Source organism: Falco punctatus, assembly GCF_963210335.1.
Source record: "Falco punctatus genome assembly, chromosome: 2".
Taxonomy (NCBI): Eukaryota; Metazoa; Chordata; class Aves; order Falconiformes; family Falconidae; genus Falco; species Falco punctatus.
In genome coordinates, this window is record NC_137581.1 from 615,844 (window position 1) to 630,257 (window position 14,414).

At 62.2% G+C, this 14,414-nt stretch overlaps 1 protein-coding gene and 1 pseudogene across 10 annotated transcripts in view; one reads left to right on the forward strand and one right to left on the reverse strand.

Annotated features, from left to right (window-relative positions):
- Window positions 1-333: 333 nt before the first annotated feature.
- On the forward strand, window positions 334-12,284 carry LOC308059134 (annotated as a pseudogene). The gene is made up of 10 exons: window positions 334-807; window positions 3,669-4,574; window positions 4,758-4,807; window positions 5,028-5,292; window positions 5,504-5,607; window positions 5,700-6,195; window positions 6,555-6,689; window positions 6,859-6,992; window positions 7,790-8,013; window positions 8,183-12,284. The product of its transcript is annotated as an uncharacterized misc_RNA (transcript).
- The window catches only part of STIM1 (stromal interaction molecule 1), a 107,955-nt gene continuing 103,646 nt past the window's right edge, over window positions 10,106-14,414 (reverse strand). For all 9 annotated transcript variants that reach the window (XM_080374904.1, XM_080374903.1, XM_080374900.1 and 6 more), the window contains one exon: window positions 10,106-13,054. In XM_080374904.1, the coding sequence (XP_080231030.1) occupies window positions 12,505-13,054 (550 nt within the window). In that variant the 3' untranslated portion in view covers window positions 10,106-12,504. The remainder of the gene's footprint in view (window positions 13,055-14,414) is intronic.

Consider the following 14,414-nt stretch of genomic DNA (forward strand, 5'->3'; position numbering starts at 1 on the left):
GCACCCCTGCACCCACCTTCATCTGCCTGGCACGGGGGTGGGTGCCAGTCCAGGCAGTCCCTGTGTTTAGATAGTCCTAGGTGCATAAAGCAGAGCAGAGGTGAAAACCCATCATGGGGGGGTGGTGAATGCCCCCTGCTGACTTTCATGCTACAGGAGGATCTGCTGGATCAAACCTGCCCAGAGTTTTAAGGCTGGGGTCTGCCTGGACCTGCGCCTGGCTCCCAGAGCCTGGGGAGGAGCACAGAGCTCTGGACCAGCTCAAGCCTCCCATGTCCCATGTGACCCACCATGGGCTCCTGCTGGGCAGGTTTCAGGGAGACCCCCCAAAGCCCCTTTGGGAACCAGATACTTTTTCAGGGAGAGCTTGCCATGCCTAGCCCTGCTGAGGAGCCTTGCGGGTTTTGCAGCCTGCAGCCAGTGGTTCCTGATGCTTTTCTCCCCTCTGCAGGTCAACATCTTCCAGATGGAGGATCCGACTGCTGACCCCACCAGCCAGCCCTGGTCAGGACCCCCACCCCAGCCTGAGAACCCAGCCCCCAGCCTGCCCCAGGAAACCTGGGCCGGCAAGTATGAGTTCCTGCTGCCCTGCCTGGGCTACTGCATGGGGCTGGGCTATGTCTGGCACTTTCCTTACCTGTGTTACTGCAATGGAGGAGGTAAGTCCCTGCTGTGGGCACACACACCCCTTCCCTGGACACCCAGGCACTGTTCAGTTCTCCTGGATGGAGGCCAGAAGCACGGGGAGCTGGGGAGGGACAGTGTGCCTGTGCATGGGGGCTGCACTCTCCAGGACAGAAAACATGGGTACTGGTGGGATTCAGGGTCTTGTGTGGCCCATCTGGACACCACCACTTTAACCCCACCATGAGGACCATGGAGGAAGGATGCTTTAAGAGTTCAAAGCATCCCCCCAGGAGTCTGCCAGAGGAATTCTCCTGCACCTGCTGAGGCTGCCCTGTGCCATTCAGAGACGTGCCTACCTCTGGGGCAAGCCCAGAGCAGCCTGCAACACTGTCCTGGGTGGTTTGGGCCAAAAAGCGCTGCCTCCAGGCACAGCCCATCTGCAGAACGTCTCTCCTCCAGGCAGAGTATCTCTGCCCTGGCCTGCAGAAGCAGGGCTTGGCCCAAAAGTGACCCCCCTGCAGCCCTGTCAGCCCCTCTGCAGCAGCGGTAGCAGGGACCATCAATCTGGTGCTGTGCAGCTGCAGGCTGTTGTGCACAGTGCATGGAGGTGCATGGCCCAATTCAGTCGTGCAGGAGTGCCTGGGAAGGTAGCCAAATGGGGGCAATAACCTGTCACATTTCTAGGGCAGGACATGTTCAGCATGTCACTGGTGCCTGGTAACAATGGCCCAGGAAGATGCAGTGCTGTGTCTCTGGGCTGCGGAATGGGAGAAACCTCCCCAAAGGTCATTCCTGAGCTCCTCACTGCTTCTGCTGCCCTGACATGGTCTCCTTTTGTACCCAGAAGGAGGGCCCACCTCTCCCCATCTGGCCCTTACTAGCATTGCAGTGCCTTGAGCCCACATCCCTCTGCCATCTCCCTTTACACCGGGCATCACTGAAGTCTGCACCGCTCTGCTGCTGCCTCCAGATCCCCGATGCTCTGTAGGCTTGCAGCCTGCCCAGCCCCACAGCCTGCCCTCCCCAGAGCAGTCTGTGGGCGTTTTACTGCACTGGTTTTCTACATTCATTCCAAACTGCCCGGTTAAATTGGTGATTTTCCCTTTGCCCCATGGATGCCCCTTAAATCACTGTAACTGAAGTCATTTGCTAACAGGCCAACTGATTTCTTCAGGGCATGGCTGGATGGCAGGCAATTTTGTGTGGTGGCGACAGCCACCGGGCAGTCAGGCATGTGGCACAGGAGTATGGGACCCTGCCTGGCACTCCATGGCCCCCCAGACCTCTGCCCCATGCCCCAGCCATCCTTGACACCACAGGTGTCCCTGGCTGAGCTGATGCGAGCAGCTCTGGCTCTGAAATGCCATGCCCCATGTGCACGTGCTCCTGCCAATAACTAGGGCTGGCACCCATCCCTGCAATGCCATGCTGGTCTGGGGCAGCACCCATGCCTCAGCAGGATGTATCAGGGCTGGGCTGTGCCGAGCTTTGCGTCTCGCCTAACCGGGGGGAGTTTGGCCCTTGGTGCAGTGCTTGCTGCTGGGAGATGGGGCTGGGGTGCAGGCTTGGCTGCGGATCCTCCTGGGGAGACATCTCCTTTTTCTCGGGGGGCTGCACAGCCTGGCCCATGTTAGCACTGAGACCAGGGATGGGGAAGAGGGGGAAAGAGAAGCGGCTGCGCCTGTGGGAGTTGCTGCACCCACTGGTGCATGTCCTGGGTGCAGGGATGTGGGTGGCAGTGGGGTGACCTGCTCCAAGGACCAGGGACACAGACATAGCCATACCCACCTGGTGCAGCCTCCCCCATCGTGGCGGCCTTTGGCACAGCTGCAGAGAACACTGGGATTTTCCCTTGCTGCAGTGACCACAGGCATGCAGGACACTCCTCTCCTCCCATTTCTGCTGCTCCCACCACCCATCACATGCTGCTCACTCCCCAGGCCCTCTCCCAGGGCTGCCTGCACCACATGGGACCACGCGTGCCCAAAGCTGGGTGCTCCCTCGGGGCCGGGAAGGGGCAGGAGATGGGCTTTGCTGCAGGAGCCTTGTGGGGTCCATCACCCCAGGGCCCTTGCAGACCCCTTGTCCCAACAGTGTGAGGGCAGCTTTGGCCAAGCACAGTGATGGGTGTGCTTGCCACTGGATGTCACTGCCGCCTGCCTGGCGTGCAAGGCTCACACTGCCAGCACGAGAGGGACAAGGACGCGGATCGCTGCCCACCCTGTGAGTGGCATTAGCCAAAGGGCCTCGAGATCAGCAGGAGGAATGGGGGTGCAGGGTGAGCTGCTGCTCCTTTGGCCTCCTGCCCCAAGGGATGGGGATGGGGGCGACAGGCAATTGTGGGGGTTTTTATCCCACAGTCATGGACCTTGGGAGGTCAGGAGGTTTGTCCCCATGCGGCACCGCTTGCAGAAGACCCCTGCAGTGCCAGCACCCGTGGGACACATTGGACCGACTGTAAAGCAGCCAGAGCCACCATTTCCCAGCGTCGTGGGCAGGGCAAGGACATGCTGCACGGATGGTATCTCCAGCTGCAGGGAGCCAGTGGGACTGGAGCACCATCACCCCTCACTCCCAGCATTTGCCAACAGCCAAGCAGGAGTTCCTGATGTCCCAGTGGGACTTCAGACCCACGGTGGTCCCCTCCCCCCCAGGCTGAGCCCTGCAAAGCCTCTGCCAGAGCTGCCTTGTGATTCCCCTGCAGTATGCGCAGCAGATGCGGAGGCAGCCTGCCCCCCTCCAGCACTGTGCTAATGAGCAGCCAGCCCCACATCTGGTCTGTCAGCGAGGCTACGGGGGAGCGGGGTTTGAATACAGCATCGTGGCTGGAGAGCTGCTCCACCGCAGGGAGCAGCGATCACTGTGCCAGAGCTTTGCCACCCGGAGAGGATGGGCTTGGGCTGCAGCTGGCTGCCAGCTGGGAAATGCCGTTTTCTCCCCTGGAAAATGTCCTTTTCCGGAACAAATTTGGCCTGGCTGAGGCTGCACAGAGCGTAATTTCCTCCACAGAGAAAGTCGTCGGTGAGCCAAGCTGTGTAAAGATGGAGATGTCAGTGTATCGCCAGAAGAAACACCAGGATTTGCTGTGGACGCATCCCAGGGCCCTGCATATCCCGCAGTCCTGAGCACCACTGCAGCACCCGCGGCCGCACCCCAGTGCTGCTCCCACCACTGAGCCCAGGCCAGGGCCAGCAGGATCCCACAAGCTCCCAGCTCAGGCCCCCACTGTGGGGCTCATGGAGAACTCATCTGCTGGGGATGGCCCCCAGGCTGGAGCCCGCAGCCCCCAGGAGTTTTCCCTGCTCTGCTGCATCCTGCCTGGACACATGTCCCTGCCATGTGTCCAAACCATGCATGTCTGTCCCCTGGGGAGCCTGGACTGGTGCCAGCCATCCCCCCCGACACACTTCCACTCTCCTCCCAGGCGTCTTCTTCATTCCCTGTTTCACCATGCTGCTCATCACGGGGCTTCCGCTCTTCCTGATGGAGCAGAGCCTGGGCCAGTACAGGACCACAGAGCCCATCACTGTCTAGAAATGCTGCCCACTCCTGAAAGGGAGGGCTGGGGGCACCTCTCCTTCCTGTCCCCACAGCTGGCTGGGCTGTGGGAAGGGGTGCAAGGTGGGCATGGGGGCTGAGATACCCCCTTGGTGAGGCCCCAGCCTGTATCCGAGTCCCTGGGCAGCCCCAGGCAAGTCTGCCACCTTTCTAGCCCCTTGGACTCATGCTGGGGCCAGGGGTCTGTGGGATGCTGGTGGGCCCCTGCCTCCCACCTCAGCAGGTCATCTCCTTACGCAGGCATTGGCATTGCCATGCTGATGGTGTCCTCCTTGGTGTCCCTTTACTACAATGTCATCATCGCCTGGGCTTTCTACTACCTGGGCTCCTCCTTCCAGAGCCCCCTGCCCTGGTCCTGAGATGCCCACAGGAACAGGGACCTCTGCCAAATCAGTGGCCCCCAGGCGGGCAATGTTGCAGGGTCTGGTCCCAGGGTGGGATGCTACGCGGTCAGGCACCGCACGAGGTGCCTGAAGAGGAAAGTCGGGCCTGGGCTGGGGACAGGGACAGGAGAGACGTTGGGGGTGGTGGTGGTGGCAGTGGCGGTGACCTGCCGGGGCTGTGTGTTGCAGAACATGTTGGGGAGTGCCAGCTGGGTCAGTGCCAGTGGGGCTTTCTGGAAGTAAGTCCCTGGGTGGCAACATCGATGTGTGCCTCCAACATTGATCCGTGTCTGGGGGTCTGGGTCCGGCTCCACCTCCCCTGGTCCTGAAGGGCCAGGGCTGAGCCCCCACAGGCAGTAATGCTGGAGGCTTTGTGAAAGGTGGAGGGGTGGGCAATTGCAGAGGTGACGAGGGTGCCTCACATTCCCCATCCCTCTGACCCATGTCCCTGCACCGCAGCGAGCAGGTGCTGGGGGTGACACACAGCTCTGGCCTCAGGGACCCCAGCCCCATGCACTGGCCCCTCGCCCTGTGCCTGCTGGCTACCTGGATCCTCATCTTCCTTTGCATGCTGAAGGGCATCCACAGCTCAGACAAGGTGAAAGGCAACGCGAGGGGGACAGCAGGGGGGCTGCCGTGCTGGCAGAGCGGGGCTGGGCTGAGCTGTGCCCCACACAGGTGGCGTACTCCACAGCTATCTTCACCTACGTGGTCATCCTCATCATAATCACCCAAGGGACCACGCTGGACGGCTCCCTCAAAGCCATCTGCTTCTACCCCTCTGCAGACTGCAGCAGGCTGCAGAGTGCCCAGGTAACCCCGCACCAGGGCTGAGGGGTCCCTGACAGCAGCGATCTCCCCCCTCCCACGGTTGGGAGCAGCGGGGCAGGCTGGGCTGAGGGGTCTTGCAGCCCCCCATCATCATTGTCCCCCAGGTGTGGAGTGATGCAGCATCGCAGATCTTCTGTTCTCTGGGCATCGTGTTCATGGGCCTGCTCTCCATGGCCTCCTATAACACATTTGACAACAACATCACCCAGTGAGTGGGGCTGCGGGATGGGGGGTGCAGGCTGTCAGGGAAACCCCAGGTTGCAGCTGGGGAGCAGCAGGGTGGTGATGGGGAGGTCTGAGCCCCACAGCCCATTGGGTTGCCCCCATCTCCATCCTCATCCCATGGGCATGGGGCTGTGATGCCCTCCCTGGCAGGGACATCTTGGTCATCACCATCAGGAACTCCTCCACCAGCTTCTTCATGGGCTTTGTCATCTTCTCCGTGCTGGGGCACATGGCCTGGAGGGAGCAAGTCGCCACAGACAGCATCACCAACTCAGGTGTGGGCTCGGGGCTCAGGGACTCATGCCATGCCATGCCATGGCAGGGAACATCCCAGTGCCCTCCACAGGGACAAAGCCATGGGGCTGCAGCTGAGCTCACATCCAGCCTGGCTACTGGCTTGCTGGGCTTGGCCCATCTCACCACGGTGTGCCCTTCCATGCTTCCCTTCATCTCACCCCCAGGCCCCTGGCTGGCATTCATGGTGTACCCTGAAGCCCTCTCCCTGCTGCCTGGCTCCCTGTTCTGGTCCATCCTCTTCCTTATGTTCTTCATGCTGGGAGTGGACACTTTGGTGATTGTCACCTCAGACAGCCCCATGTTCTGCCCTGTGCCTGGCCTTGGGGTGCCAGGTATCCCCATCTCGGGCATGCAGATGGCATGACGTGCATGGGCCAGGATGGTGCTGTGCTAGGGGTGATGCATGACCCCACACATGTAGGGCTGCACCCAAAGTCATGGGGCGGGGATGCAGCCACATCCCACTGGCACAGGGCATGGGATTCTCCACGTACCCAGGTGTCACAGGGATGGGAATGTGCATGGGGACAGTGCCCTGCAATGCCTCCTCTGTGAGGACCATCCCCTGTGTCCAGTCTGGGGAGGCAGAGACCAGGACAACCACCCCCACCACTGACATCCCCCATCCCTCAGTTTGGGAACACTGAGAGCATCACTACGGCCGTCCTGGATGAGTTCTCAGCCCTGCGTGATGGGGGGAGGAAGACAGCATTGCTGGGTGCTCTCTGCACCTCCTTCTACCTTCTGGGACTCCTGCTGGTCAACCCGGTACCAGGGTGGAGGATAGGGAGCAGCCTCCTCTCCCTCCAATCTCTGCACAAGTCCTCAGGTGGGAGGATGGAGGGCTGTGCGTGGGCCCTGGCATCGATGGTGTCGGGGCAGCGGGGTGCCCTCGCTGCCCCAAGCTGTGCTGACTCTGTCCCTCACCACCTCACAGGGAGGCATTTTCTGGTTCACTCTCGTTGACATCTACAGCACCTGCTTTGGGCTGATCATTCTTGCCTTCTTCATGCGCCTGGGCATCGCGTTCTGCTATGGTGAGCACAGCAGGCAGTTCGAGGGTGCTGAGGGGTGCAGTGGGGTGCAGCCAGCATGCGGTTGAGGCGCTGCCAGCCCTGGGGCACTGCTGTCACAGGGTGATGGCGCAGGGCAGCCTCTGGCTACGACACTGCCAAGGCTCAGCCTTCCTGGGGCTCAGGGCAAAGTGTAGTCAGGCTCTGCAGGGTGCACCTGTGGCTGGGGACAGCTTGAGGCTGGGGTGGGCAGGGAGTTACCCCTGCCCTGCCCACCACGTGCAGCTCAGCCCTGCAAGGAGATGCTGCAAAGCCAAGGTGCAATCCTCCCTGTGTATGGGGGATGCAATTTCCTCTCCACCCGTTGAAGTATGGTGGGTGTTCAGCACCCAGCGCTGCCACAGCTCAGCCCCAGCATGGGGTGTCGTGGGTGCCCTGGAGAGGGTGCAGCTGGCAGGGCTGCGCCAGGGGCAGGCAGGGGCCTGACCCTCTCCCGGGGCTACCTGCAGGCATGAACCAGTTCTGCCAGGACATCGTGGACACAATGTGCCAGTGCCCACCCCGGTGCAGCCACGTGCTGGGCTACTGCAGGGTGTGCTGGGCCTTGTTTACCCTCTCCCTTCCGCTGGTAGGCACCACGTATCCACATGGAGCTGGAGGTTGAGGGGAGAAGAGCTCACCTCCCTCCATCTCTCCCTCCCCTCTGAGAGGGGCAGCTCTCGCTGTGGGTTTGGAGTCAGACCGCCCCAGTCCCAGCACCCTCCTGGGCCTCTCTGTGGCTACTGGAGGGAGTTTGGGGCAGCCCTGGGTGTCCCTGAGGTGCCCAGCTGGGCCATGACCCCTGGGGCAAAGCAGTGCTGCAGTGTCACATTGCTCCTGCCTGCTCTGCCCTTCAGTTCACGCTGATCTACACCTTCCTGGACCTGTACAGTGTGCTCCTGCACTACGGCACCCACAAGTACCCAGTCTGGAGCACAGCCTGGGCATCTGCATGGGCATCCCCACCTGCCTGCAGATCCCACTCTGGGCCACCGTGGCCCTGTGTTGTGAGTCAGAGATGCTGAGCAACGTGAGTGTGTGAGGCGGGATGGGGCATGGGGACAGGGATGAGGCAGGGGCAGCGCAGGGGCTGCCTTGGTGCTGGGGATGGGGCAGAAGAGGCCAGTGATGGAGCGAAGGTGACACTGACCCTTCCCCAAGAGAGAAAAAGGGTTGGAGCTGGGGCCAGGGCGAGCGGTGGGGTCTGAGCCCCTCTGTGGCCATGGCCGCGGCTGCCCCTTCCCACAGTGATGCAGCCACTGTTCACCCTTGCCTACTTCCAGCACTTCCAGAAAGCCACCCATCCTCTGAGCTCCTGGAGGATGGCCACTGCCCGGGACGTGGCTGGAGATGTCATCAATATGCCTTTTACCATCAACCTGGCCAGCAGCTGCTTCACCATTCTGCCCAATGGCAGCAGTGAAGGCGGATGCCAGACCCAGGGCACCCCACATCCTTGCTCAGAGCCCCCCAGGAAGACGGGACCCACTGGTGTTGGAGACACCTGCCCAGGGGCTGGCTGCCGGTGCGTGTGGCTCCCTTTGTGCCATCACCCATCCTGGCAGATGCAAACTGCTGATCCCAGCATATATTTAAATTCTTTTTCCTGGAAACGATCTGCAAGCTCCAAAGGTGTTTCTAGGGGACTCTCCGTGAACGGGACCAGCTGCCCAGGCCATGGTCCAGCCCTTCACCTGTCTCTGGGCAGTTGGCATGTCTCGTTGGAGCGGTCTGGGGGTGGCTGTGTGTGTCTCTAGCCCCAGCCCAGCAGTCCTGGCAGGACCAGCTGCCGGCAGAGTCCCTGACGTTGGTGGACACCTTGGGCAGGGGCTAGGCTGGCTGAGCCCACCATGGAGGTGGAAATGGCATGCTGATCCCTGGAGTGGGCTCCAGGCCCCATCAGCTAACCTTCCAGGCAGTGCTTGGGGCCAGTAGCCCTGGCACAGCTGGTACTGTTGTGCTGGCGGGCTGGGCTGGCCCAGAAGCCAATTCAAAGCCCCAAACCTGGGGCAGGTCCTCACTCACCTGTCCCATGCAGATGAGCAGGGCCAGAGCAGCCCCAGGGTTGGGTTTGTAGCCTCAGGCAGTTGCAAGTGCATGATGTGTTTGCTGCTGCTGCAATAAAGCTGTTTTCCAGAGCGATGTCACTGTGTGCAGGGTGCCACCCCCCCCCGGGCTGTGGTCGTGCAGCACAAGCGAGGAGGGCTCAGTGCTGCCATCCCAGCCGGGTGCTCCTGCTGCCCAGGGCAGTGGTGTCCCTTGGCAGGGCTGCACCGACTGCCCTGCTGACACACCAGAGCCCCGCAGGGCCTGGGTGCAGCTCCTGCGGGATGGGACAGATCCTGCTGCATCCTCCCCTTGCATGCAGCCTGCAGCCTGACGGCCCTGTGCTGCCTGGCTGTGGAGCCCCAGCCCACGGGGCCTCATCCTGCTGCCTGCCCTCGGGCTCGTTGCTGGGATGAGGGGACAATGTCCTGCAGGCTTCGGCTGCAGGAGCAGAGGGATGACAGCAGGGGAAGGGCTTCTGCAGGGGATGAGGTTGCCCTGGGCCAGGTCAGCCGCTGCTGTCTTCACCAGGGAGGCCGAGAGGGCCCCAGGGAAATGGTTTTAAACCCACTCCCAGCAACGGTGTCCTTCCTGCAAGTCCCCAGCCCAGCCCTGCGGCAGCTGCACCCTCCCAGTGCCCCTGCCCGGCGATGTATGGGTGATGTACAGCTCCGCAGCTGTGTCGGCAGGATGAGGCTGTCCCCCAAGAGCAGAAACAGGGCAGCAGCAGCAGCTCACCCCGTGGCCTGGCACCACTGCACTGACCCAGGCAGCACGGGGTTCTTTTTGGTGCTGAGCAGAAGTACAGATCCCAACCCCATCGGTGGGGACTCTTGTTTGTGGTCAGAGATCACAGGGCCACGGCAGACAGCCCTGGGGCAGGGGTGGTGGTGGCGGGGAACAAGTGCACCTGTCCATCCCTGCTGCCCGCTGGCCAGGCTGGGGCTGTGGGGCTGGCTGCTGGGGGCACAGTCCCCAGAGAAGCCCCCTGCCACCAGCAGGCACCCAATGCCGTGCCCCGCCCCAGATGGGACCCCTGCTCTGCAGCCTGGGAAGGGCTGAAAGAAGAGAGTATGAGATGGTGGCTCGTAAAATAGACTACATGCTTTATTGGATTTAAAAGTTTTATGAAATGACAAAAAAAAAAAAAAATCAAGAGTTGGCAGATGCGTCAACAGTTGCCATTTGGTGGATCCCCAACCCCTTCTCCAGAAGCATCAACAGGTCTCCGCCACCACAAGCAGTGCCACCAGGCCCCTGGCTCCAGCCCGGGCAGCCCCTGCTCACCAGGCACCCATGGGACCCCACCGCCGCCGGCCCCGCTCCCAGAGATGGCCGAGCTGCTCGGAGCCTGCCCTGCCCGTGGCGGCGGGGCGCCTGCAGCAGCAGCCCCGACCATGGGGGCCGAGCGTGGCGTCCCCCCTTCCCCACGCCTCAGAGCAGCCGCGGGGAAATGCAGGCACTTAAGTCATTTAGAGGAATTTTTCACTTATCTCAAAGCAACAGTGTAATTGTCTAACTACCACCTATGAAACAAAAAACACCTTTATAGCCCTTCCTGTATTGTCAACATACACATATATATTACTCTGGCATAAAGCAAGGCCCCGAGGGGCTTTCAGCATCCCACCCTGCCTCCTCTGCTTCCCCTTCCCCTGCCAGATGTGCATCCTCCTCTGCCCTCAGCAGGTGAAGCAGCTGGGGCGGCCTCGGGCAGCAGCCCACCTCTGGGGATGTGTGGGATGGCAGCACGGGGGGCTTGGGATGGAGGGGGGCAGTAGGGGCAGGGACCCCAGGCTTTGGTGGAGAGCTCTGGGGGGCAGGGCGTGTCGTGCCAGGCAGCAGCCCCCTGAGGGATGCAGGAGGGTGGCTGGGGTCTCCTCTGCTGGCCCGGCACTGGGTGCTGCAGGCAGGGGCTGTGGAGCTGTGCCCGGAGCAGGGCTTGTCACGGAGCGAGGCACCAAACGGAGCAGGACTTGGCCCACTGCGATGGCCCTGGACTGGGGACTCCCCCTCAGCAGCCAGGGCTGTGATGGGGGGAGCACACCGAGACGAGGGCTTTGAGCAGCAGGATGCAACCCACAGCCTGCCGAGGGAGGACGGGAGTGCTCCGGGCAGCAGTTTGGGACGGACTAAGCCCTGCCGCAGGCTGGCACAGCCAGGCAGACCCCGGCCTCCGGCTGGAGCGTGGCCTCAGGGCAGGGGTCCTCCCGCCCAGCGTCCTGCTGCCCACACTGCCCTTACCTCCATCCCCGCCTGCATCCCCTCGGGGAGGGTGCGGAGCCCCCAGCACCCGGGCTGAGGGCAAGCCCGCTTCAGGGGAGACCCTGGAGAGGGGAGGACATTTTCAGACTCCTGCCCACACAGCCTGCCTCTTCCCAGCCAAGGAGAGCCCCGCTGTGCCCTGCCAAACATGGACAGGGGACAGGGACCAGCCCCCGCAGCCCCCTCATTGTGCGGTCTGGCGGCTGCACCTGACTCTGCACCAACGCCCCTTGGTGTTCCTCCATCACCCGCGACCCCACTGCTCGCCCCTCTGAGCCCCCAGGGCACGTCTGGGTTTGGAGGAGCTGGGTTTGGCGCCACGGCCGGCCAGGCAAAGCAGCTGGGTGGGCAGCTCTGTCCCGCCACGGAAACCCATCGGGCTGCAGCTGCCTCCAGCGCAAGCGGGAAGGGGGTCAAGGGCACGCTGCGGGCAGAGCTCCTGGATGCGCAAGTACCGGCAAGGGCAGAGCCCTCCCTCACAAGGGCATTTTACTTGCTCTTGTTTATCAAGAGCACACAAACAGGGATTCCCCCAACCGTCATAGCGATGGGGGCCGGGGTGTCAAAAATGACTCACAGAAATGAGGAGAGAACCGCTGCAACGTCTGCGAGGCAGCTCGCCCGAACGCTCGCACCTGAGTCACCCCGAGAGCCGAGCACGCTGCCTCCTCGGGGAGCAGCCGGCCCTGCTCCGTGCACTCCCCAGCAGGCTCCCACCACCCCGACCTTCCATACAGCCTGTGCAAAAGTTGGAAGAGGCAGAAGAACCGGAAAAAGAAATTAATAATCGTAATAATAAAAAAAATAAAATAAAAAAATAAAACCACATTGAAACCAAACCCAAATGCCGTGTGGCTGAGCAGAGGCAGGAGTAACTGGAAGCCATGCACAGCAAAGCCAGGGACTGCAGCAATCGGAAGGGGAGAAAGGGCGGCTGTTCTCTTTGGGGGGAGCAGTCGTCGTCTTTTTTTTTTTTTTTTCTTTTTTTTGTCTCAGAGATCAGGAAATAAATAAGTTTAAATAGCTCCTCCCACTGCCAGTGTTAGGCGAGGTGACTCAGAAACGGAGGGTGCGGAGGGGAGGGCAGTGGGTGCTGGCCAGCACCCGAGCCCGCAGGGTCCGGGCTGGGCGGGTGTGCTGCGTTCCCGATGCACGGCTGCCCCCCGGTCCCAGTGGGTCGTGCTCCTGGGTGGGTTTCCTCTTCCCCCCCCGTCCTCTCTCTACTTCTTGGGCTTCTTGAAGATCTTTAGGGGGAACTTTTTCTTGCTCTGGCCGAGGTCAACCTCATCGCCTGTCAAGCTGCTGTCCTCGTCCCCCGGGCTCTTCTTGGCAGCCAGCTGCGGGATGCGGGTGCTCTTGGCGCTGCTGGGCCGGCAGTCAGAGATGGGGGAGGGGGTGTCGGGGTCGGTGGAGCTGGGGCTGTGGGACCGGGAGGAATCCGAGTGGCTGTGCTTGCCGGCTGTCGGGTGGCTGATCTCCCCCAGGCTGGAGGACTTCTCCATGCCGTGGTTCACCATCATCATCTTCTTCATCACCATGGGGCTCTCGGGCAGTCGCTCCGGCAAAGCCCCCAGGGCAGAGACTTCCACGTGCCTGCTGCCGCCGTTGGGGGTGGGTGCACCGATGGCAGGGTGGCCGGGGGCAGCCTCCTCGATGGACCTGGTCAGAAGGTTGGGCCGGGCAGCCAGCAGCTTGGATGCAGAGCTGGGGATATGCTGGTGGTCGCTCAGGTGCGGGATGGAGGAGTCGGAGTCGCAGCGAGTTAAGTCTCTGGGATGGAGAGGATGGAGGGAAGAGAGAAGCTGTTAGTGCCGCTGGCCCGGCACCCCGGGGACATGCGCCCGAGCCCGTGCACACACGGATGCAGCAGCTGAGGGCAGCCGGTGGGCAGGGCGATGCAGGGGAACCCCCTCGAGGCAGCCCCGTCCTGCGCTGATGGCTTGCAGCGAGCCCCCGGGGAGCAGGAGCGGGGCAGATGCTGATCCCACTCCTGCCACCTCGCCCTCTGGTTCTGCTCCTCTGTACCAGTGCCAGCAGCACAACTGCGGTGGGCACCCCCAGGGACGGGGGGGCTTGTCCAGCCCCATGCCAGCTACCCAGCAGATGGGGCGATGCGAGACCCCCCCCCCCCCGACACAGGCAGGCAGGGCTGCTCGCTGCCTCTCCCCAGCACAGGTGAGCGCACCGCTAGCACGTGCCCCGCACAAGGCAGAACGCCGCTCTGGTCAGCACCACGCGGAGCTGGAAGGAAGCACCGTACACGGAGGCAGAACCAGAGGGATCGAGGCCCCAGTCCACAAGGCAGCAGCCAGCACTCAGCCCTGAGCCTGAGGGTCCAAAGGCACCAGCCACGGCTCCAGGGGCCCTCGGCCAGGCACAGCAGGGCTGCCGGCAGCTCCCTCCCGCTCCCTTGAAAATGGCCCTGCCAGCCCACTTCTTGCCCACAGATCCCAGTGGGAGATGGGCCAGGGAGCTCGTCACATTGCACAGCTCGCTCTGGCCCACAGAGAAGCGGTACAGCTGCGAGAGCTGACGCTCTTCTAGCTGCAGGACTGGGGGCAACTTCCTCGGAGGGCTCCTCTGCGTGTGCTCAGGTCGCGTCTGTGTGCGCGCGGCCCCGCTTTGCCCCTCCGAGCCGCGAGGCTGCAGCCTGACCACACGCAGCCCTGGGACAGAAAGCGCCAGACGGGCCGTTTCCCCCTGTTCCTGGGTCAGCCCGCGGAAACCTCTAATCCTGGAGGGAGGAATTAGAGGTTCAGCTTTCCCGTGCGAAGCCATGCCCGAGCGGCGTGCTCCCGACACGCAGCTGCCTGTGGTCGCTGCCTGCAGACCCTCTGCTGCACAGCGGTTTGTGCCCCCCGCCTGGTGCCAACTTGTGATTCCAAATGGCACTGGAGCGTTGCTGCGCCAGCCTGAGGAGCTCCCAGATCTTTTGGAAATGGAGAGTGGGAGGTAGGAGGAAGGGAGAAATGGAAAATCACAGCTTAGTCCTTCCAGCCAGGATCACCCAGGTGGGTGTAATGCTGCTGTACCTGCCATCCCCACAGGCCCTGCCAAAGCCTGCCAGCGTGCCCACCAGCTGGACAAAGAGCTACGCTGCTCTTGCTACCACCTACTTGAACACTAGCCT